At 32.4% G+C, this 25,105-nt stretch overlaps 1 protein-coding gene across 2 annotated transcripts; it reads left to right on the top strand.

The window, feature by feature from the left end:
- The first annotated feature begins 3,905 nt into the window (after positions 1-3,905).
- On the top strand, positions 3,906-11,537 carry LOC107886463 (meiosis-specific protein ASY1). Of its 2 annotated transcripts, XR_005916284.1 has the most exons (23): positions 3,906-4,097; positions 4,205-4,261; positions 4,865-4,961; positions 5,057-5,125; positions 5,224-5,316; positions 5,410-5,536; positions 5,646-5,715; positions 5,812-5,853; positions 6,213-6,341; positions 6,423-6,536; positions 6,677-6,719; positions 6,834-6,875; positions 7,042-7,166; positions 7,311-7,323; positions 7,458-7,534; positions 7,618-7,713; positions 7,846-7,996; positions 8,080-8,156; positions 8,241-8,298; positions 8,387-8,538; positions 8,788-8,916; positions 9,024-9,129; positions 11,384-11,537. XR_005916284.1 is itself a non-coding variant. In XM_016810427.2 (22 exons), the coding sequence occupies exons 1-22, from the start codon at positions 4,095-4,097 to the stop codon at positions 9,075-9,077; spliced, it is 1,818 nt and encodes a 605-aa protein (XP_016665916.1). In that variant the 5' UTR covers positions 3,906-4,094; the 3' UTR covers positions 9,078-9,263. The 2 variants fall into 2 exon arrangements, 1 of the variants encoding a protein (XP_016665916.1); XM_016810427.2 differs by lacking the exon at positions 11,384-11,537 and having other exon boundaries at positions 9,024-9,263.
- The last annotated feature ends 13,568 nt before the right edge of the window (positions 11,538-25,105 follow it).

The following is a 25,105-nucleotide window of genomic DNA, read 5'->3' as shown; positions in this document are numbered from 1 at the left end:
TGCTAGTCTTGTATGTCCTATCAATGGCTGAGTTTTCGACATGTGTTACGGTTACTTTACAGCTTGTGTGAGCAGCACCGTGTAGTTACGTTTGGCTGACAGCTTGTGTGAGCAGACCCAATGATGGCTCGAGAGTGAGCATCTATATGAGGTATAAGATAGAGGTGGTTTTGACCACGTATTAGCATTTATTTTGCGAGATACCCGATTATCCGATAGTATTCCAAATGGTTCAATGGGCACAGATCATGATACAAGGTTATAAGAGTTGATACGAACCAGTACAGGTATTCGTGTGAAATACGGAAAGTAATTCACAGTTGAGGTATTCATACATGACTGTGATTATGTGTTAGGCTTTGGACCAATTGAAATTTATCTATGTTTTAATTATGCTTATCTAAATTGTGAATGAATGTTAAGTTGTATTTATTAGCCATACGAACTTACTAAGCTTAATCGCTTACTCTGTTTTAATTTCCGTTTGGAAGTTGTCAGAGATCGTGTTGCAGTATCAAACTCTCATTTTGGTATTTTGGACTTTGTATATTATCATTAAATGGCATGTATAGGTGTTTTGGCTAATGTGGCCTATATGTCTTGTTGTGTTTTTGGTCACTTGAGATGGTTTGTAAGGTGGTCACATATGTTGATATGTATATATATGCTCAAATAGCCATTTGATATGTGGTGTATGGTTGTTTTATGAATACTTTGCTTGTGAGATTGTGTTTAGCATTAATTGGTTGAAATTAAGATGTGTATACAAGTTAAGTTTTAGGCACAATGTCTCATGTATGTATTTGACCATTTAGGTAGATTTCAGAAGTATAATTGGTAAGTTTTAAAGTGGTCAAATGAATGTGTTATGAATGTCATGTTGTATGTGTGGATGGATCATGTTATAAACTTGAAATTGGTTGGTTTTGAAAGCTCAATGTGCCATGATTGTATGCAATTTGATGTATAGGTTGGAACCTATTCGGGTGAGAAACATGGCTTGGAAAATGACCAATTTTTGTCCACACAGGTAGAGACACGGACGTGTGTCTCAGCTGTGTGTGATACACGGCTAGGTGACACGGTCATGTGTCCCCTGATACTTCTATAGAAATCAAGTCAGTAGCTTCACAAGGCCTAGCACACGGGCGTGTGGCTTGGCCGTGTGGCACAAGTCAGTATAGCCTCTAGTTTTCACACGGCATAGCACATGGCTTGACATACGGGTGTATGAGGCCCTTTTGAAGGTTACACTGCCTGGCACACGGGCGTGTGGTCTGGCCGTGTGATCCAAGTTAGTGAGTTACACGGGGTAGGACACGAGCTGGAACAGGACCATGTGTCCCCATTTCAAATGCCTACACGGCCTAAGACACGGGCGTGTTACTTGGCCATGTGAGACACACGGCTTGGCCATATGAGTGTGTGTCCCCTGCACTTTGAAAATTTTCCTTACTTTCTTAAAATTTCTTAAGTACTTTGTTTAGTCTCGAACCCACTTTAAATGACTATTTAAGGTCTCGAGGGCTCATATTAGGGACTATATGGATGAATTTGAATGGCTTTTGTTTGATATGAGAAATGAATATAAAATGTATAATTGTTTGAGTTTAAGTCTGGTAATGCTCTGTTCCAGCGTCAGATATGGGTTAGGGGTGTTACACTTACACCATGTTTAATGTTTCCTATACTATCAACCATTTTCAAATCTTAGCTCAGATCAGTTCTCTACTCTCTTTCTTTCTTAACTCAAATCATTTGCCCTTATCTCCATTTCACTTAAAAAAGACTACAAATGTTTTGATCTACCTCCTTTATTAGCATTATGGATGACTTTTCTGTTTTATCTTAATTGCCTGAAATAGTTGTCTCATGTTCAAATATATATAATATATTCTTGTCTTGCTCTATATGGTCCCTAATATATTTATATTCTTCATATATATAATTAGTTTCCTTTTTAATTGATTTGCAGAGCGATGGTGGGAGAAATAGGCAGTAAAAATTCGGTTTTGAAAACAATTCATCAATAGTTCAAGTGAGCCTTAATGTGAGCTAAGAAACAACTCAACATTTCTTACAGATGTTGGAAATCGACACCATTATCATCCCTCAATGGATTTGTACCAATTTTAATGCTGGTCATGGAGTGTGATCAACAAATTCATGTTTCTACCATTTTTGGGTGTATAAGTTTGAACTTGTATTGTAATAAAAATGTAATCTATGGAGTAAAATGGTTCAAGAATTGGCCCTTGTCAAATTTGAATATAAAAAAGTAATGAAATATTGTGTAATTTTATCCTTTTACACTTTTGTTTTTCTTTGTGACCTTTTCCAACATTATTCTTGTATTTGATTCAATGAAAAAGTGAACAACGACAAGAAATAGAATGATCCAAATTTGAAAAAAAAAATAGTCATGTACCTAAAATAATAATAATTATATTAAGAAAGCTATTAAATTATATATTATTTTATTAAATTGTATTAATAATTATGTTAAAATATGATTAAATTATTTATTATGATTTTTATTAATTTATATTTTAATAATAATTATATTAAGAATATTATTAAATTATATATTATTTTATTAAATTATATTTAATAATAATTGTGTTAAAATATGATTAAATTATTTACTTTTTATTAAATTATATTTAATAATAATCTTATTAAAATTTAATAACAATAACAATAATCATTTATCTAAAAAAATTTTACTAAAGGTATTCTGGTCATTTAAATATTTTTCCTTATACTATTACAACATCTATTCCATTCCAACCAAATATAAAAATATTGTTACAGCTCTATTCAATTCCATTGAACCAAATAATTAAATTACTGATTACAGTTCTGTTCTATTACAACTTTATTCCATTACATTTCTATTCCATTATACCCTTATTCTATTCACCCCAACCAAACGTAGAGTTAATGTATTGAATTTATGTACTATATATAACTTTTATTTATGTAATGCATGATATATATACGACAATAATTTATGATCATAAATTCTTTCTTTAGGATAATAAGGATGATAATTATATATATTTTTATGAATTTCTTGAGGTTAACATTATTTTATTTATTCACTTATGCATTGCAAACCTTGTGTTTATCCTTATGTATTATTTTATAACATTGTTTGTGTATTATCTTATGCATCTTTATGTACATTCCTGCATTACTTTTGTATCTTATCATGTGTATTATTTTTATATATTATTTTATAACATTTATGCATAATTTTGACAAAAAAAACACTTATTATTTATGTAATAAAAAAATTGTAATTGACTAAAATTTAATAAAAAAATTTAACGGTACTACTAATTATTAAAAATTTATATCACCATTCTAATTAGAATAAAATATTCAAATTAACTAATGATATTGTAAAATTTGATATACTAAATTATATTAAAATTAAAATATATAAATTAAATCTCGAATTTGAGTGAAATATAATCATAAATTGAAATTTAATTATTTTTATAATTTTAAAAAATAGAGAAATTAGAATTAGAATTTACTCGCTTGTTAAAAAAAAAGGATAAACAATGGATTAAGCCTTCATTTTATTTGAAAATGGAAAATGGAGGTTCATGAGCAAGCTCGCGACGGTGCTCAGCGGACGTCTAGTTTTCATGTAACTGTCTCTCATTGGCAGAGCGGGTACGGTGCTTCAACGGACTCCAAGTCCCGGCAACCAGTGCTTAGTTGATGATGTATTGGCCAAGCTGAAGCTGCCACGTCAGCATTCCAAGACCAAAACGCCCTTAATGTTCATGTAAAATAACAATTTCATCCCTCATCACCACACTTTACAGTTCAAACACACCATCTGCATTTTTAATTTAGCCGTGCTTAAAATTTAAATTTCATGTACCGACCTTCTATAAATAGCGACTCCCTAACTCTCCAAGCTCATTTCTCTCCCGCCATTACTTACTTTCTCTCTCTCTCTCTCTAATTTGATTCAAACTTCCAAGCCAAACACTCTAGTTTTCTCTGAAAATTTCTCTTTATCCTCGCTTTCTGCCATTTGAGTTCTTAGCTCTCTCAATCAAAATTCTACAACAATGGTGGGCTTTAAAATCAAAGCATTTCCTATCCATAATCACGATTTCACGTTTTCTTTGTATTTCTCTACTCCAATCTCGTTATAACTTGTACCGCTTTATCTTGTCAGGTTGTTGCGCAGAAGGTTAAAGAAGCGGAGATCACCGAGCAAGATTCTCTCCTTCTGGTAAAACACTTCCACTATCCAGTTCTAGCTCGTTTCTTTGATTCCCCTGGCATTGATTTGATGTCTCAACACAGCGTTAAGTTTGCTTGTTTGCTGTTCTATACTTAGTCGCTACATAAATTTTTGCTCTGTTTTTTTCCTGTTTGATCGTAATATAGTTCCTTCTTTTATCTTCAAAAATTTGAGTGCATCGATAAACTCAATCTGATAAATGCAACGTAGGCAGAAGCCAAAATCTCTGTTCTCGTTTTTTGCTGAAATTTAACTTCTCTAGGAAACTTGGATATTAAAGGCTTTTTATGTACCAATAGTCTGCAGATCTGAACATTTTAATTTTGCTTTGTCGCTTCGATGAAAATTTTTCTCATAGCTGGTAATGCCTGCCGTTAAATTTTTTTTCAGTACTGATTCCTTATAGTTCATCGCAACTTCGCGAGAAAATTGCTCTGTTTTTCTGTTTCTCTCGTGAATTTTGCTGCACAATGGACCCGAGTTCTTATTTTTATTATCATAGTTAGACCTAGAAGCTTTTGGAATTGAAGCTTTGATTATAAATATATTTAACTTGATCTCATCTTTGTGTATTGATTTTTCTCCTGACAGACGAGGAACTTGCTTCGTATTGCTATTTTCAATATTAGCTATATCAGAGGCCTTTTTCCAGAAAATTATTTCAACGATAAATCCGTCCCTGCTTTAGGTAAGCTTCATCTTCTAAGACTTTCACAAATTTCATTTTAAAATTTCCAAAACCTCTTTGGCTAATTTCTTCAAAATCGTAACAAATATCATTAGAGATGAAGATCAAGAAGCTGATGCCGTTGGATGCAGAGTCTCGTAGACTGATTGATTGGATGGAGAAAGGCAAGTTGTTTTCCATTGATTCTTCACTTCTTTTTCCTGTTTTCATCGTTGTCGCATCCTTGAATTTAATTATTCGATCATTTATCTCTTCTTCCCAGGTGTCTATGATGCATTGCAGAAAAAGTACCTGAAAACACTATTGTTCTGCATATGCGAATCAATAGATGGAGCAATGATTGAGGAATATTCCTGTAAAATTTCCGAGTCACCGTTTTTCTAACCGTATTCAAAGTTTAGTGGTTCGATTCTTGATTTAACAAATTGAGTATCCCTTCTCAATGCAGTCTCTTTTAGCTATTCCAATTCTGATACCCAAGAGGTTTCGATGAATATTAATCGCACTGGAAGCAAAAGGCATGGCAGAGCATTCATCTGCAACTCCACCACTGAAGTTACTCCCAATCAAATGAGGTGATAAAAATTCGATTCATTCAACCCAGTATAATCTTGAATTTTCTACCAATTGTTGTTTAAAGATGAAATTTTAAGTTAAAACTTCCATAACAACGTAAAATTTCAGGAGTTCTGCTTGTAAAATGGTCCGTACTCTGGTTCAATTGATGAGAACTCTCGATAAGATGCCTGAAGAGGTAAATTTTAGCAAATAAGCTTTCTAAATATTTCTTTTACATACAGCTGTATTGGTATTATTAATTGTGATATCTTTATTCTATCTTCTGTTTCAGCGTACTATACTAATGAAACTCCTCTACTATGATGATGTGACGGTACGCCTTTCTTATTTTCCCCGTGAAGACTTTGCTTACCATCTACCTCAAGTCTGGGGCTAATTTAGTTTAAAATTTCCCAAATGTTCAATAAAATATGGGAAATTATTTGTGAATTCTTGTTGTCTATATAAGTGGATTGGGTATTTGGTTGTTGAGCATATGTTCACTTCTCCGGGTAATAGTCGTAAAATTGGCCAGCTGTCGCATGCTTGCAATGCATATTGAACTGAAGCAACTCGTTGCTTGTTTGTCTATGTGCTGATTTTCCAGTTTTCGGGTAACTGTTTTGTCAAAGTTTTTTAGATTTAACTTCAAAATATGGTATTATGGTAACGCGCTAATTTCATCAAGTACAGCCAATGGACTATGAGCCTCCATTCTTTAGAGGCTGTACGGAAGACGAAGCTCACAATTCATGGACCAAAAATCCTTTAAGGATGGAAGTTGGAAATGTCAACAGCAAGCACTTTGTGTTAGCTCTCAAGGTAACTTTTTGAAGGCTTGTGGGGATCGCATTTGTTGTTCGTATATTAATCAAAGTTTTCGTTAACGGTAACTTTGTACAGGTGAAAAGTGTACTTGATCCTTGTGGGGATGAAAATGACGACATTGAAGATGAAGAAGTAAGCCTTGGTGTTGACTCTGTTCAAAGGGATGAATCTTCCGACTCTGATACTGAGGTACAATAACAGTCTCCTTTGTTCAGTTTATGTACAGTTGCCCTTTAAAGCACGCTTGTAATATATGAAACCAACTGATACCACACTATCCAAATGATTAGAGCTGTGTTGAGGTCTTGGATTTTTTCTACTGATTTCAGGTTGGTGAATCACAAGAAGACCAATTTATTGTGGCTCCAGTAGGTAAATAATTTGTTTCAACTAGACCTTATGGTCCTTATTTGTCCCTGCCATGTTTTTTATGAGTTCTTGTTGGGAGAATTTGATTGTCAGTAACAACAATGGCTATTCTGCCAGATAAGGAACGATCAGAAGAAGACAATAGTGCGGTTGATGAAGGTAACATTTTCAAGTTATCAATCTGGAATTAGACATTGTAGAGTTTAAAGTTGATAAAGAAGTTTTTTTTTAAGAAAAAAATTTCCCCTCACCTTTCCTCTTTCTCCATGAGAATTTTTTTCCTTCTAGATTAGGTTTCTTTAATAATCTGTTACCTGCTGCATAGATGATACTCAAGATCCCGTGGAGGATGAACAACAGTTGGCAAGGGTGAAGATTTGGATCGATAATCTTCATCTTGACACTGTTGAACTTACTGATGTCCTGTCACATTTCCCAGATATCTCAGTGGTAAGCGTGCTATCTTAATTTCCCATCTTATTTTTGACCAATAGAGCCAGAAATTAGTACAGAGTAGTTTGCTTTTGCTTTTTGTATTCCTCTTGTTTGCCATAATATTCAGATTCTAAATCTTACTATTTTGCGCGAGTACAGGTTTTGACAGAAGGTAATAAAAGATTGGGTCGAAATTAAAGTTTAAACAGGAAGGGAGTACTCTATAGTGCCGGATTTCAACTGCTATAATAATAAATTCTCTACTTTTACCTGTTACTACTTTTAAAACCTTTTGATTGATATCAGAAATAATGGACAAACTTGTAAAGGAAGGTGTTTTATCAAGAAGTGGAAAAGACAGTTACACCATAAACAAGCAGAAGGTTATTTTCTTTTTAATTTAAAATTTTTATCCTCATCACCTGCTTTAGATCATTCTCCTTGACATGATGAAAGACAATGCCAGAAATCTGAGTATAAGTTTACGGTTAAAGAAGAAACGGATGGCCAGGTCCTGATTGCTCAGAAATCTCCAAAGGTTGAAGACCACATGTATATGAAGGTATTCAAATTCTATTCTATTTCCATTTTCTAAATGATCAACATGAAGTTTAACCGTCTTACATATCGTTAGAGTTGCTGGTTGCTCTTTTTTTTTAGTTTGCAAATTCTGACTTCATATTTGTAACTTTAGGCTTTGTACCATGCTCTTCCAATGAAATATGTGTCGGCCGCAAAACTTCAGAAGAAGCTGGACGGACAAGTAAATCAGACTGTTGTCCGAAAGCTTATAAATAAGATGACACAGGATGGTTTCATTGAAGCTAAAGGCAACCGTAGGCTAGGTATGTGTTGCCACCCTATTAACTATTTCCTCCATATGGTCTTGTAGGATTTTTCCTGGTTATTTCTTTCATTATTGATCCAGGCAAGCGTGTCATCCACTCCAATCTGACAGAGAAAAAGCTACTAGAACTCAAGAGATCTTTAAACAAAGACCCAATGGTGATGGCTGTAATTTTGTTATTTGTGCAATGCTGCATCTTCTGCATAATGTTTAATAAATTGCTAATTTTCCTAATGGAGCAGGACATGGATTGCACTGAACCTCATAACAAGACCAATCATCCGGAAATGCAAACAACTGGTACTAAAATGAACCTGTTTCCTATTATTGTTAAGAGTTAAGCCACGGAAGAAGTTTTGAACTGTGAACATACATCTCCGTTCAATAGGAAGCAAACTCAGGGATATGTCTACATGCGGTGTCCTACACTCCATTGGGTCAGATCTCACACGCATGAGGGGCCGATCTGACATGAACCAAAGTGAACAGACTATCTCAAAGACCAGGGACAACGGAAACACACCCATAAGCATGGCTCAGGTTAGTGTCAAATTAAAGCCTTGCATATTTCCCACTAGATAGCTAGCCTTCTTATTATCTCAGCTTGGAGTGAATGCTGGATCTCTGCACGCTCAATTTTATTGTTTCATATGTTTGGAAAATTTTATTTCTATACTTGTTGCCAAACTCCAAAGTACGAATATACCCATACTTTAAGAAGAACTGAAGAGTCCGGGTTTGACAGTATTCTGCAAAGCTAACAAAGATGTTTCCTTTCTAATTATCCAGCCAATAGCTTCAAGAGAGAGCTTTGTCCCAGGATGTGAGAACAACCGAGTGAATGGTAACTGCGATGAGGTAGACACTATTGTTTGTAGTAGATCATCACAAGATAAGCGAGGCAGGAAGGCAAGCACGGTATGCTTTAAATTCCTTCTAGGTTACTTGCATCATGAAGATCCAGCAAAGCTTAAAATTTCTATCCTCTCTCATACGTTGTTTCCGGCCCTTTTATTCTTTGCCAGGTCAAGGAGCCTATCCTGCAGAATATGAAGCGCCAGAAATCTCAAGCTGTTTGAAAGAAATGGAGAAATGTAACGTCAGTGCCTGAACCAAACTCGAAATTGATTGGTAAATTTTCCTTTTGAAGTAAATCATAGACACAAGTTACTGGTTCCTTTTTCCTTCTAATTGACTGATAAGATAAAAAAAATTGTTAATTACTCGTGTCTCTAGTACTAAATGAGAATTTACCTTTGAAGCCATTCTAGAATTGTCTTTTGTGATTTGTAGTAATTGGTAGAAGACGGCAAGTACTTTTAACCCAGAGGTGAGATTTATTTGAAAACAAATGCTGCGAGTGTTTTCTTAAGAAATGAAACTGAAATGATCATATTCGATCTTAGTAAATGACCAGGAAATTTTTTTCTAAAATTGAGGACTGAATTGTTTAAAACTTTTAAGCTTTGTTTTAGAAATAAAATTGAAAGGGTTGAAAATTGAAGAGATAAAAAATTAAGAAATTAAAAATGTAATTTTCCTTTTTTATAGGTGTGATTAATAAGAAAGATAGAAAAATAGAAAGAAAATTATTTTTTGGTCCATCAATTGTTTGGTGGAAATGAAAAATAGAAAAAAATAAAATAAAATAAAATATTTAAAAAATACATATTTTTTAACCAACATATAAATCTATTTTGTTTTCTCTCTTCTCATCATTTTAATTTAAAATGATTGATTTTTATATATTAAGATAAAAATGATTATCATTTATTTTCTTTCCTTTTACTTTTCTTTCCAACTAAACATATTCAAAATTTATTTTATTTTCACTTTTTTTTTTCCTCCCATCCCTCTATTTTTCCATCCAATCAAACAAATCTTCAACATAAACGCTCCCTGACATATTAGGAGTGAAATACACAAAACTGTATGTACCCTAAAAGAAAAGGACATTTCTTTTGTTTTAAAAATGTTATCTTATATCCTTCGATGGTTAGAGTTAATTATCATGTAGTCTAGTTAGTCCTAATGCTACATCAACTAAATGTTAGCCATTTCAGCCTATTTTTTTGCTTAAAAAATTATTATCCATGATGTTATTTATAACTTAGCATCTTCGAAGAACTCAAATATCTCTCTAATCCCTCAGATGTTAGGTCCTCACTATTTCAACGACAAGCCAAAACTATTTATGATTCGTATTTCTTGTTTTCTCCGGCCGTTCAGAAACATTTATGTGTATTCAATTTTTCTTTTTAAAAGAAGACTGCATTCACTTTTTTCTAGGTACAATGCATTATATTTTAAATTATTATAGAGAAAATAATTTTTTAAAAATTAAATATAGATAGGCAGGTCGGATTTAGGTTACATTTTTATATTTGAGTTAAGTTTAAAGTTGGGTTATTTTATCCAATAAATCTCAAAAAAATAAATATTTATAAAATTAACTGTTTGAAAAACTATGACAGATATAACTTAAAATCTACAATGTCGGACGGTGTTGGCCATCTCATTGCCGGCATCACCTTCCATCATTCCCTAATCACGCTTTAATGATTGATCCATCTAATAAAAAGTGACTTTTTTTGGTGCTGACACTGTAATGGCCGACACCCATATGTAATTTTTTTCAAATGCAAAAATATGGGTATTCTACAATTTAAAAAAAAAGAAAAAAACATTTTAATAGATGCTGTTATTGAAGTGGTCGACATTGGTTAATTGCATAGTGAAATGAAGGCGATGGCTAAAACAATTAGAGAAGGAAAAAGAGACGGAAAAGGAAGAAGAAAAATAAAGAATGAAAAATAAAAAATAAAAAATAAAAAAGCAACCAAAAACCATATGTAATAATTATTGAGGAGAGAGAGATGAAAAAGAAAAAATCCCTTACAATTATCAATGAATTAACATTTGGCCTATTTACTTTATTATTATGAAACTAATTGGAAAAAATAAAATAATTAAAAATGAAAATTAATTATATCATTAATTAAAGATGAAAATTCTTGTGAACAAAAAAAAAAGTAATTTACTTTTAACATAAAATCCCCAATATTTGGTGTTCAGTGGAAGCCATTGCATTATTATTATTTCAAAATATAGAACTTCATGTGATAACTTGATGGTTAACGGTGTTCATTATTCTAAGTGTGGCCTAGGTTTGAGTCGTGCTAGTCACGTTTGTTGTTTAGGCTTTACCCCATTATTGCTATTCACCAAAAAATATATATACATATAGATGTAGACCATTAACATTAAAATTTGTTTAGTGGACCATTAATGTTAAAACATTGTTATTTCATTGGTAATTAAAAGAGATTTTCCCTTTTCTTGAGTTTTCATCTCATGTCCTCTCTCTACTCAATAATTGTCACAGGTAGGGGTGAGCGTTCGGTTGAATCAAATCTAATCGAATCGAATGAAAAAATTTTCAGTTAATCAAGTTGACGAATCCTATTTTATCATCTTAATTCGATTTGAAATTTTCTCGAATCGAGTCGAGTGAGATGGAGCTCGAACTAAATCGAATCAAATATATTTGTTCGAGTTAAATTAAAAAAAAAACTTTGGGTTCTTGTAACCACCGTCACCCACTGTAATAAATTTTGTTATGAATTTTCATCTCTTCATAATTTATTTATTAATCTTTTATAAATGAGTTAGCTACTTTACTTGCTTAGTTGTTTTAATTATTTTTTATTTTTGTCACTATGTATTTTGAAATTAAAAAATAATTAAATATAAAAAATGTGATTTTTTAATAAAAGTTATTTTAAAGATAAATGTGAAATTGATACCAATATAAAATTTTAACACGAATATTTTATGGCATCATCAATAATTCAAATTTAACAAAATTTTATAAAGATTTAATATGATTAAACAATTCAATAATATAAATAGTACAAAATGTGAAATTTAATTTAATAATATAAATAATATATAAAAATAAAATTATTACTATTTAAGTTTAGAAAATTTTTTGAATGATTTTTTATTTGGGGTAAAGGGTGAAAATTAAAAGTTTAGGGAGAAAAGTAAAAGTTTTTGAGGGTTGGGGGAGTAAAATTTTGGGGGAAACTAAATGGTGGGAAAATATTCAAAAAAGAAAAAAAGGGGGGGGGAATGAGTTTGGGATAGATGGGGGTGGGATGGGATGGGAATAAAAGTTTTTGGGGGAAAGTGGAAGGGAGTAAAAGTATTGGGGGGAAGGTAAAAAAGTTTGGGGGGTTTGGGGTAAAAATGTAAAATATTATAGTTTGGTATTCGATTTATTTGAATTATTCGAGTTATTCGAATTCCGAAATCAAACTCGATTCGAACTCGAAATTCGAAAAAAAATTCGAGTTGACTCGAATAATACGATTAACTAGAAATTAATTTTTTTTTCAATTTTTTCGAGTCGAATCGAGTTTTGCTCACTCTAGTAACAAATAGGCTTTGGTTATCCATTTGCCCTAGCCACCGCCTTCACTACATTATGCAGTCAACCATCACTGACGTCGTTCAGGCCAACTAACACCATTGGAGTGCACCTCTCTTCCTCTTCAATCTATTTTTTTTATTTTGAACCAGTGCCGGTCACTTCAACGTTGGCACAAAAAAGAATAATTTTTTTAAAAATTTTGAACTAGTGTCGGCCACTTCAATGACGACACTTATCAAAATATTATTTTTTCTTTTTTTTTTTTAAATTGTAGAATACTCATATTTTTTTAAAGGTATTTTAAAAAAATACATATGAGTGTCGTCCATTACAGTGCTGACACAAAAAAAAATCATTTTTATTGGATGGGACAATGATTAAGGCATGATTAAGGGATGATGGAGGGTGATACCAGCGGTGATGTAACTCGCTTAACTCGTATCTTTCGCCGGATTAGAGGTATAGAGCATTACCATACAATTAGAACATTTAAACTTAATTTCATTCAATATGATAATCATAACATAAACTATTCATACATACACACACCATCACTATATTGAGCCCCCAAGCCCAAGAAACACTTTAGAAATAATTCTGGACTAAATTGAATTCATTTGGAAAGTCTAAGAAAAAGTTAGAAAAATTTGGATTCAAGGGTCACATGGTTGTGTAACCTTCAAACTAGGGACACACAACCATGTCTCAACCCGTGTCCTCACCCGTGTAACTCTTCGAGTAGGGTCACACGGGCATGTCATATGCCCATGTGCTAGGTCGTGTAACACTCAAAATTTCCCCACACGCCCGCGTGCCAGGCCATGTGCTAGGCTGTGTAACTTACTAACTTGCACCCCAAACAACTCACCAAATGATACACGATTGTGTCACCAGGCCGTGTGTCTCACACGGCTGAGTCATACGCCCGTGTGGACCCAAAATGAACTTTAAATGACTAGTTTACCATTTCAAGCTTCCTTGGACTCAATATATTTACCAGCCAAAAGACCTATTCAAAATGACATTAAACAAGCCAAAAACATGCCAAATCAACATCCTAAGTGCCTAACCAATGTATCCTCATTGATACCATAAGTATATACAATTATACATCAAATTGAAACATCAATCACAACTTATAAATTCACCAAATCTAACACATAACCAATGTACCTATCATAGACACCTCAAACACAACATTGCACTAACACATATCATTCATATTTGCGTCGAAACATCTTACCTTATTCACATATATAACATATAAGTTAATGAGTTACACTTAAGGTCATACTTAACATTTTACATATCAAAAAGCCTATTACATGCCATATAATCCAAAATGAACATTCCAAAAACTACTGAAATATATGGATAGTGTGACTTGAGTGTCGATCCGGCCTTCCAACCTTCCAAAGTATCTACAAGAACAAGAAATAACACAAGTAAGTTCATTGAAGCTCAATAAGTTTGACATATTAAACGATAAATCTTACTAAAATAAGTACAACAAATCAAATGATAATAATAGTAATAATAATAATACAACCATATGTGTTTCCTATCATCCACAATCTCAACCGGTGAATCGTAAAATTCAATTCCAAACTCAAATACATGACAAAAACATTAAAATTACTAAACAAGTTACCTTGATTACGGATAAGAGTACATCCATATTCCATCCGAAACACACCAGATGCTCATAAGAGCTAATCCATCCAAAACACACCAGTGCTCGTAAGAGCTAATCCATCCAAAACAGACTAGTGCTCATAAGAGCTAGTCTAATTGAAACACACCAAAACAAATAGTATAACAAGAAAGTTCGCAACAAATACTGAACCTCGTTCAACTCGGGAAACATACATACATATCACTCCACAACATTCTCTATTCTAATCCCCCACAACACACCCTATCTTGATTGTATTCCATCCCGCGTTCAATTCGATCCAAGTATTGAATTTCAACAACTTTTCTCAAATAACTTTCATCAATTAATAATCAAATATATCTATTATATCACATTCTATCATTAAACATTTTATATAGATGTTAAATCATAAACTGTATGAACTTACCTGGACTGAATTGTAGTAGTTGCAAAAGTTTAAGAACTATTCCACAAATTTTCCTTTTCCACGAGTATCAACTGCGTCTTGATCTAAAATGTAAAATCTTCAATTATTAGGTTACATTTCACCTTCAAATTCCCTTTATGTTTTATACCTTTTTATTTTTCAAATTTACACAATTACCCCTAACTTTTACAACTTTTTCAATTTAGTTCCTTTACCCGAAAATCATTAAATTGACCATTTTTCTCAAGTAAATATTCTAGTGGAATATACTAAGCCCTTAAATAGTCCTCAATAATCAAATTCACTATCAAACCTTAAAATTTTGATATTTTCACAATTTAATCCTCAAAATCAAAATCTAAAGAAATCATTTCAAAAAATCATCAAACAACACAACCAATGTTTCAAATACATGGTTATCATAAAAAAAAATTCAAGATTCATCAACAAAAACTTCTATAATTTTTAACGGATTCAAAAACTAAGGTACGAGCTAGCTGGACCTAGTTGCAATGATATCAAAAACATAAAAATTACAAGAAATATAATCAAAATGGACTTACACGCAAGAGTTAGCAATGGGCGAACCTCTAAATTAAGTTCCTATGGTGTTTTCAGCAAGATGAAGTGAAATTGAAGATAAATTGTTTATTCCTTCTTTAATATTCTTTAATTTTGCTTAAACTTTCCTTAATTTACAAATTTGCCATTGAAAACACGTTACTTTATCATTTTCAATTTAATTGTTGTCCTACCCAACTAATTAGGACATAGTTGCTACTTAATTGCTTCCTCATTTATTAATTAAACCATTTGATCACCTAAATGATAGAATTACCATGTTTTGCACTTTTTCCAATTTAGTCATTTTTCTTTAATTAACTATCTAAACGTTAAAATTTCTTAACCAAATTTTAATACTACTTTGATGACTCTATAAATATTCTAAAATAATATTTACTAGCCGACACGACAAAAATTTTTGGTCCCGAAACTACTATTCCGTCACCACTGAAAATTGGGTTGTTATAGGTGAGATAGTGACACCGCCCGACAGTGGAGATTTCAAGTTATTTCCATCATAATATTTCAAATAGAGTAATTTTTATAAATTTTTATTTATTTTTAGGTTAGCTGAGTAAAATAGCCAAAAAGTACAGACTTTGCTTAAGTAAAAAATATTATAAATGTCTTGTATGGCCCCTAAAGTATAAACTGGGTCTAGGAGATGAGAAACAAAACAAAAGCAATGCAACAAATATATAATTTTTAAACAAATAATGTAAACTTCCAAATAATTCTTTAGTCAATTTTAGATTTAACAATAAAAGGGTAAGAGCAAAAAACAATCAAGAGGTTGTGGATAAAGAAGCAATCAAGAGGAAAGTGAAGGCTTCTGGTGAGCCAGTTCACTAGAACTTAGAGAAAAAGGCCGAATACGACCCTTATGATCCACAAAATCTCGAGGTTCTGGAGGCCCAACCGAGTAATTGATAGAGCTGGACAATAAGAGAAATACAATTAATCCGATACTTATGAAGGACGAAGAGCATATAAACGAGACTATTTTCACCCGTAAATTGGAGAAAGGTTCTTCAAGCAAAGGTAGGGGTAGAACTAGCCTTTTGAAGATTCGTAAAGCTGCTTGATTGAAAGCTCAGCAGGAGCGTCAGCGTCTAGCAAGAGTCCAACACAACAGTCAGAGGCCACGTTTACATCTTAAAGATCTATTAATTTAACCAATCCAATTCTGAATCTTGAGTCATGAAGTGTGGCGAAAATTCAAAATGAAAATGAATGCCTTATGTTCGAGCATCATATGAAATCTATGTAAGTTGAGAGTTTGAACTCTTTTTTTTAGCGCCTAATTATCTCCCTTTTGTTTATCACTGAGAGTACCAGTGGAAATGGAGGACCGTAGGTAAAGGGAACCATTCGCATTAATGGTTCCCATTAATGGCTGAGGCCTGTGTTATAGGTGATGATTCCTCTTCCATTTCTGCTTTTATTGAATGTACAAGGTTACACTTTGTTTAGGGATCTGGTTTTCGGAACCTTTATATGGTCATTGATCCATGTATCTGTTGGTAACGTGATTCTAATGATATTTGTTTAGAAAAGAGCAAAAAAACAAGAAAATGCATTTACATGAGTTGGTGAAAGTTGCTCATTGTTATTTATTGCATGTAAGGCTCTAAATTGTAAAAGAGAAAAAGGGTAAGATTATCTTGGAAATTGATGAGTGTGCAGTGAATCCTATGCAATCGCAGATAAGTGATTCATTTTCTATAATTCTAAAATGATAAGTTGGGATAAATTAACTATATATGTCAAAAAAAATTATTTAGGATTTTAGGTCATTTTTGGAGAGAAAAAGTTGGGCTAAATTAACTATATATGTCGATTTTTTTTATATGGTCTTTTAGGCTATTTTTTTTAAATTTAGGAAAATAGACCTTTTTTTTAGAGATAAAGGGAAATTATGTTAAATTTAAGGTTTTTGCTAGGGTTAGGGTTTTTAAAGGGTTTAGGGTTGACATCGCGAAAGTTTATAGGTAGATTTGAGGGGTCGAGAATGTGATAACGCACCTTAGAACACATACATTTCGTATGTCATGGCTGGATAGGACTATTAACTCAAATATCCATCTTGGGGAAGTCAGGTTTTGGGGTGACAGTGCTTGATAAGGTCACAAGTCGAAGCCTAGGTGGAGGTCCCAGTTGGCGATCATGATGTGGTCACAGACTTGGGTATAACCCGGGGCCAGTTGACGGCCATTATGCAGTTATGAGTTCGAACTTTTTGGATGCCTGCAAATGATACCTTATATATATATCATACATAAGATTGAGGTCATAATCATAGGGAAAAATAGAGGGATTCCCGATGTAATCAATGTGATTTTTTTCTCTATTTCCAAGAAGTTGGTATCTTTAACCTTTCATTTTTATTCGAAGGCTGACACCAAGGTGTACATAAGAGGGCTCTTAGGCAAAGAGCAGATGTTCTGGCATAGTAGAGGTCAAACTCGGGTCGGCTTGGCAATAATTGTAGTTATTAATAGGTTGTTTAATAACGACAACCATTGTCACCCCGAAAGGAGCATCACCTTTACTGCATTGTAATAGTCGTTCCCCACCTAAGAGTTCTCCTGCGTCCATGGTGGTGTCGGCCTTTGGATAAGAAGGAAGGTTAAAGGTAGGGGTGAGTATTTGATTCAGTCGAGTCGAATCGAGTAAAAAAAATTTGAGTTAGTCGAGTTGACGAATCTTATTTTAGCAACCAAACTTAATTTGAATTTTTTTCAAATCAGATCGAATCGAGTAAAAAATTTTCGAGTCAAGTTGAGTCGAGTTAAAAAATCTTATTATTTATACTCAATGTTGCGTTTACCTGAACGATTATTTAACTAGTAAACGAAGTACAAAATTATTTAACTACATAAACAGTATAATAGATTTGCCTTTTAAATTAATGAGTAAACATTTATCAAAATAACGTAGTTTTGCCTTTTAACTTAATAGTTTTGATTTTTAACTTTAGAAAAGGTAAACATTTATCAAAACGGCGTAGTTTTGTCTTTTTTTATTCGAATTTTTGCATAACTCGAATTGTGTAATTCATATTCGAGTTAAACCCAAAAACTTAATTTTTCACTCGAGTTTATCCAAATAACTTGATTAACTCAAATAACTCGAACTATTTAATTCAAAATTTGAAAAATTTATCGAGTTTTTCGAATCGAATCGGATTTTGCTCATGGTGCCGACTGTCTAGAAATTGAGAAAAGAATTACACCGATTATAGCGAGAAGCCTCACAATTTTTCTGTATTATTATGCCATCAAATTTCTATATGGTATTTAGAAGACAACATTTCCAGGTACTTGAAAAGTTTGAGCTCATGGCCGCGTAACGACCGTCAACTGGCTCCCCCGTTATACCCCGATTCATGGTCGCATAACGACCGTCGATTGAGACTTCTACGTAGACTTCCACCCGTGATCGTACAAAGCAAAATCAATCAGGAACCCAACTTCCCCAAGACAGGTTTCGAAGGTAATAGTCCCATCTCGATAGGATATTTGAAATGTATGTGTCTTGAGTAATATCGCATTATCGACGACTCAAGAATACCTCGAACGGTCTAAATTTTATTAGCGACCAGAATTTTTAACACTGGGCAATGTTGAATAGTGGAGGGATAGATAAGTTGGGGGAGAAGATGTTTGAGGGATGATAAATTATGGAGTGGGAGACCCTTTTTCTAGGCGCAGGGAAAGGGTGGGATTGCAAAGTAGAAAATTCCCGAGGTTGAAAACTCACCGTAGGACTAGTGTCTTTATCAAAGATATTCAAAACATGTTTAAAATCTGCTTAAAAATATGAGGGGTCAGGTTCTTTTATTTTTCTTCTCTACTGAAAAAAGTACGTGACCCCAAGAATCTTTTTGTATATTTGAAGCATGTTATAAGGCACATAATACCCTCTGAAGTACACTTCTAATGAAATTATATGACTTGTGAAATGTAATTTTTAGTAATATTTTGTGTTTTATCATCATTATTCGATGAAAGCACGTATTCAGAAATGGATTTTGGGGCATACATTCCTTCTTTCCTTGTACTATTTTCCTATTAAAGTAAGAAAATATTCTTAACTTAGGCATACAGCAAAATTCATATCAAACATTAAAGAGTTGAGTTGCGAGATTCATGTGCATTTCTTTGGACAACCGTCTACTGATTTTTTTTCTTCTGCTCATCCAATTCGTAAGTGATATTGAAATGAGTCGATAAGTGAAATCCATTATTCACTACGATGGTAAAATCTATAATACAAAAGTCGGGGTGGTATTTGCAAGAACCCAGTCCGTGGAATTGGCATTCAATCGTGCCATTCAATTGCATGAGCTATGGACTAGAATTAGGAAGAAAGTGGGGGGTTCGACCCGAGGAAGAATTTCGAGGTTACAATGTAGATATCTTGCTTTCGTTGACCCCTATAGGTATAAGTTATTTGATGTGAAAGATGAGCTCGAGATCGAGGCTGTCATATCATTGCACTACTCAAGGAAAAATGTTGTAATCGAGTTACATTTCTAGTTTTCCAAGGTTGATAGATCTAACTCATCTTCGGCCACCGTTGTGACTAATATTGGAATCGAAGCTGAAACAGAAAGTCCTACTACATGGTTGTGCGGTGGGTTCACTGGCTTGTTACAAAACTCCTACTATGATGTATCCGAAACATTTATGGGTGGACATTTATCGATTTTTGCCACGAATTTAAACTTCAGTAACCACTACTGTAACACTCCTAACCCATTTCCTTCACCAGAATAGGGTTACGAAGTATTACCTACGAAATAAAACATTCAACTTCAAAATAGAAACAATTATGCAATTTAAATATTATCATTTAAAAACTCAATTTAACTATAGTAAAAATATACTTACAGGCCATAAATTGAGTTTATGGGGCCCTAAAAACAGTTTAGAAACAAATAGGGACTAATTTGAATCAAAATAGAAATATCATGAAAAATTTGAAAAATTTTAGAAATAGGGGTCACACGGCTGTGTGGACAGGCCATCTGACATAGCCCAGGCCATGTGGATGTTCGAAGTCTAGACACACAACCGTGTCCCAGCCTTTGTGTCTGTCCGTGTGGATATTTGAAATAGGGCCACAGGTCGTGTTCCAAACTGTGTGTGCATTCAATATTGAGACACATGGCCGTGTCGTAGACCATGCCTTAGACTGTGTAGCATACTGACTTGAAACACACGACTGTGTGACAGCTCGTGTGCAGCATAAGTTGCCCCTAAAACAAGTCAAAAATCACACTATTTTTGCACAACAAACCATACCATTTCCAATCATTTTCACTTGACCAAAACATTTTAAAACATACTTAAAACATACCAAAACAACCATTCTATAAACCTAACTAATGTGCCAGCAAAAGGCACCACAATTCATGCACCAAAATCAATCCAACCAACATCTCAAGTTCATTAATTAAGCACATATCAAGCGTACCAAATCCATTTCAAACTACATGTCATTCAACCATGGTTTACCTATCATCACAAGGCATGCATAAGTGTTCAACAACCTATCAATTTATACCATTAATTACAGTCCATTAACTATAAACATTAAGGCATACATAAGCTTGACACCACTCAAACATACCAAATTGCCAAAACACACATATATCATTTAATCTAAATGTCTATCCAATGTACCCTCATTGGTACCACAAGTCAACATCCTAATCAGCTCAAATCAATGTCATAAACTCATACTTTAAACTTACATCATACAGCTACCATTTAACCACTTCATTCACACTTTAATGAACCAAAAACCATTTAAGTCTCAAGATATTCACAAGTGTCCAAAACACATACTTACATATATACATATATAAGCCAACATCAAGACATATAGGCAAGTAAACCTCAACCACACCATATTGGTACATAGCATAAAAACTCCTATTACATACCATTTATAATCGTTAACCAAAACTACCAATATGATGAATGGATAATGTGATGGTGCTCCGATGAGATTTCAATCGATTTAGCTTTTAGACGATTTTCAAGACAGAGAAAACAACAACATAAGCAACTAGTGCTTAGTAAGCTCGTATAAAGAAAACTGAAACTTACTGAACACATTATGTGAAACCAAGCATAGTTTTATTATGTCATAAGAAAAATTTCCTTTCCTATACACACCACCTTACAAGGTCAGTAGATGAAATAACACATGTAAATCCTACCAATTTATGACATATTTTATAACAAGCATTTCAATTACATATTTCATCCATCACATATATTCAATAAATGATTTCTTTTCATTTCAAGTACACATCTCAATATAAATCTATATCATCTTTCAGAACCATGAATCATTTTACATATCCATGTCCTCTTTTAAAACTTTAATTACCTGTTAAACCAAATGAAACAATATCGAATATTCAGAAAGTACTCATATACCATTTAATTCTCTAAACACACCATAAATATAACTAGATAACATATTTATAGACATATGAAACATATAATTACACCAAGGCATTAATATTCATTATCAAACTATTCTAATCAAAACATTCATCTCATATTCATACTTATGATACATATCTCACTTGAAACATGTTACCTGAATAGCGAATGGTTAAAGGGTGAGATACCGACCTTTCATTGCTATTTTTTTCAATCTATTCCTTTGATATCCTTTTCGAATACATCATTTTCAACCTTTTCAGTTGTTATCCTTTTCGGATAGCTTCCTTTCAACCTTTTCATTTGTTATCCTTTTCAGATAACTTCCTTTTCAACCTTTTCATAGATTCAGAAATACCAAATGTAATGCCATGCTGTCTTTCAACCATGGTCTTTTCCTTTTTGAGTATAATACCATGACGTATTTCAATCACGATCCTTTCCTTTTCTCAAATCAAAATAATCTTAATCATCAATACATAAATATTTATATAAAGATATCAATTAATCTTATAAATTCAAACGTAATATTTTATAATGAAATACGAACTTACCTCGATAAATACAATTGTAAAAATAAAGCTGACGACTAATCTAACACATTAGCTTTTCCTCGGTTTAGATCCGTTTGGTTCGTTTTGTGATCTAACTAATATTTCCATTCAAATAATATCATTTCAACACTTAAATAAACAATTTTATACAATTAAGCCCTTACAATATCATTTTACAAAATTACCCCAATATTTTAAATTTTATGCAATTTAGCCCCTAAACCCGAAATTCACAAATTAACCGTAATCAATGAAAAACCATGTTAGCTGATTCTTCTAGAGGTCCATTACAACCCATATTTCTCATTATTTCACACTATCTACATTAAATTTTATCATTTAAATGATTTCATCCCTAAACATTAAAATCACTAAAAATCACTTTACGAAATAGTCATATTTAACTATCAAACTTGTAAATCTATCATTAAACTTCAAGACACTACAAACTCATCAATGAAAAGTTCTAAAATCTTTAACAGTTTTGAAAACGGGGATACGGGTTAGTTCGACCTATTTGCAATGATCTCAAAAACATAAAAATTATAAGAAACGGATGAAAAATGGCTTACCATGCATGAGAACATTAATGGCCGAATCTTGATTCTTTTTTCCATGGTGTTTTGGTGGTAGATAATCAAGAAAGAAGAAGATCAAGACATTTCATGCTTATTAACATTTTTATTTTAATAAAATAAATTTTTAATATGCAATTCATTAAATCCCACTACAAACCATTTATCATCAATGATTATGGCATATTTTCCATTTAAAACCATTAAATTATTCATTTATACTCATTTAGCCTATATAATCTAATAGCAATTAACTTTTACAATTTTTATGATTTAATCCTTTTTCTTTAAATAACTATCTAAACATTAAAATTTGTTAACCAAATTTTTATATGATTCTAATAACACACCGTAAATACTTAATAAAATATTCACAGACTTAGTTTATAGAAACGATTTCCCAAAATCTCATTTTCCAAAACCGCTTGACTTTAAGGACATGTAGCATCCTGTATTTCAGTGGTGTCGGAAACAGTGGTTTTGGGGCAACCAAATTCGACGAGTAAGTTCGTAAATATTAGTATTTAATATTTACGAGTCAAATATAGTTTGAAAGTATTTTTTGATTTGATAATTTATGTTATATAAGCGAATTATTAAGTTCAAGTGGTTTAACCTTAGGGTCAAGTGGTTTTAGAAAATAAGGTATCGGGACCTTGTTTCTATAAACCGAGCCATAAATATTTTTATAAATATTTACTGAGTGTCGTTAAGGTGGTATATATTAAATTTTTGTTAAGAAATTTTAACGTTTTGATAATTAACTAAGCAAAAAGGACTAAATTGTAAAAGTTAAAAAAATTAATCGCTATTAGTTTAAAGGTGTTAAATTGATTAAAAAATTATAATTGGATGGCCTTAATGGGTAAATTACCCATTCTTAACTTGGTGGGCGGTTAAATCTTATTTTCTGTTAATTTTATATGGTTTTATATGTTATAATAATATTATTAAAAGATAAAAGACAAAATAAAGAAATAAAAGTTAATAAAGTAAGAAAACAAAAGGGTTTTCTTTCTTCATTTCATATTTTCATCACTGAAAAACCATAGCAAGAAGAACCAAGGTTCGACCATGCTTCAATTCATGCAAGGTAAGCCATTTTCCACTCGTTTCTAATAATTGTTTTTGAGATTGTTGCAACTAGTTTCACCTAACCCGTACCTTTGATTTTGAAACTATTAAATATATTGAATGTTTTTATTGATGAACCTTATGATTTTAGATGTTAAATGATGAATTTGAGTTATTAGTTGTTATGTGAAAGAATTTTGTTAAGTGATTTTTGATGAATTTATCAATTAGGGACTAAATTGTTATATAGTTAAAATATAAGGATTTAATATGAAATTTTTGAAAATATGGGCTCATATGGGTGCCATGAATATTCAACTATTAAAAATGGTTAATGTGCATGTTTTGGGCCTAGGGAATAAATTGAATAAAAGTTAAACTTTAGGGGTAATTTTATAAAAATGTCAAAAATGACTAAATTGCATAAAATACATTGTTTTACTGTCTAAATCAATAGATTAAATTAAATTATTAATTTAGATCAAGATCGGGTAGAAAATCGAGGAGAATAAAAAATTACCATAAAGCCCTTATACTTTGACTTTTCTGCAATTTAGCCAAGTAAGCTCGTACGTATAGAATTGTACATACCTATAAATATAAATAATGTTAATGCTGATTCATGAATGTATATACTTATATATGATGTTTAAAATGTGAGATGAAATTCAAAATACTATAACTAAATATAAGGTGAGAAAAGATTTATTAGAAAACTAATAAATATTTATGAGATATGATATATATGTGATTTCAACATGATTATGAATTGTTACAGCATGTGTATTGGGAAATATGAAAGTGATTATAGATGATGTTAATCTTTGTGATGACACATTGATAGTATGAATATATGTATTGATATTATATCATGTGTATGGAAACAATGAAGTGCCTTTGACTAATAAATATGTTTAAGGAAATGGATTACATGAAATGCCCATTTGAACGTAGTAATCACTAGGATACAATTGGCATGCCAATAGGGTTAGAATGCGCGCTTGTACGGGATTTGCACTTCGGTGCCCCTGTTTGCACATTTGTGTTCTTGTCTGCACTTTGGTGCCGTAGTTATACATCTATGATGCCTTCGATGTGGTGTAGTTACTTGAGTATCCGAGTTAAGTTACTAGTTTAGTGGGCTAACTGTAACACCCTTAACTTGTAATCGTCATCAGAATAGGTTAAGAGGCATTACCAGACTTGTAACTTAATTCAGAGCAATCTTTTATCAATTATCATCTTATTTCAATAACTATCGTTCAACCACATTTAATATGTACTTAAAACGAGCATACGAAGCTTAAAACATGCATTCGGGACTAAATCAGTAACATATTAAAGTTTTTGGAAACTT

Source organism: Gossypium hirsutum, chromosome A03 (assembly GCF_007990345.1).
Source record: "Gossypium hirsutum isolate 1008001.06 chromosome A03, Gossypium_hirsutum_v2.1, whole genome shotgun sequence".
NCBI classification, from domain to species: domain Eukaryota; kingdom Viridiplantae; phylum Streptophyta; class Magnoliopsida; order Malvales; family Malvaceae; genus Gossypium; species Gossypium hirsutum.
The sequence above is the reverse complement of the archived record's forward strand: the minus strand, read 5'-3'. Positions and strand labels throughout refer to the sequence as shown.

Bases quoted from the DNA above. Each gene is read 5' to 3' on its own strand.
- LOC107886463 (XM_016810427.2), top strand. The intron at 5,537-5,645 runs GTGATAAAAATT...GTAAAATTTCAG, and splicing joins GTTACTCCCAATCAAATGAG to GAGTTCTGCTTGTAAAATGG. The intron at 6,720-6,833 runs GTAAATAATTTG...CTATTCTGCCAG, and splicing joins ATTTATTGTGGCTCCAGTAG to ATAAGGAACGATCAGAAGAA.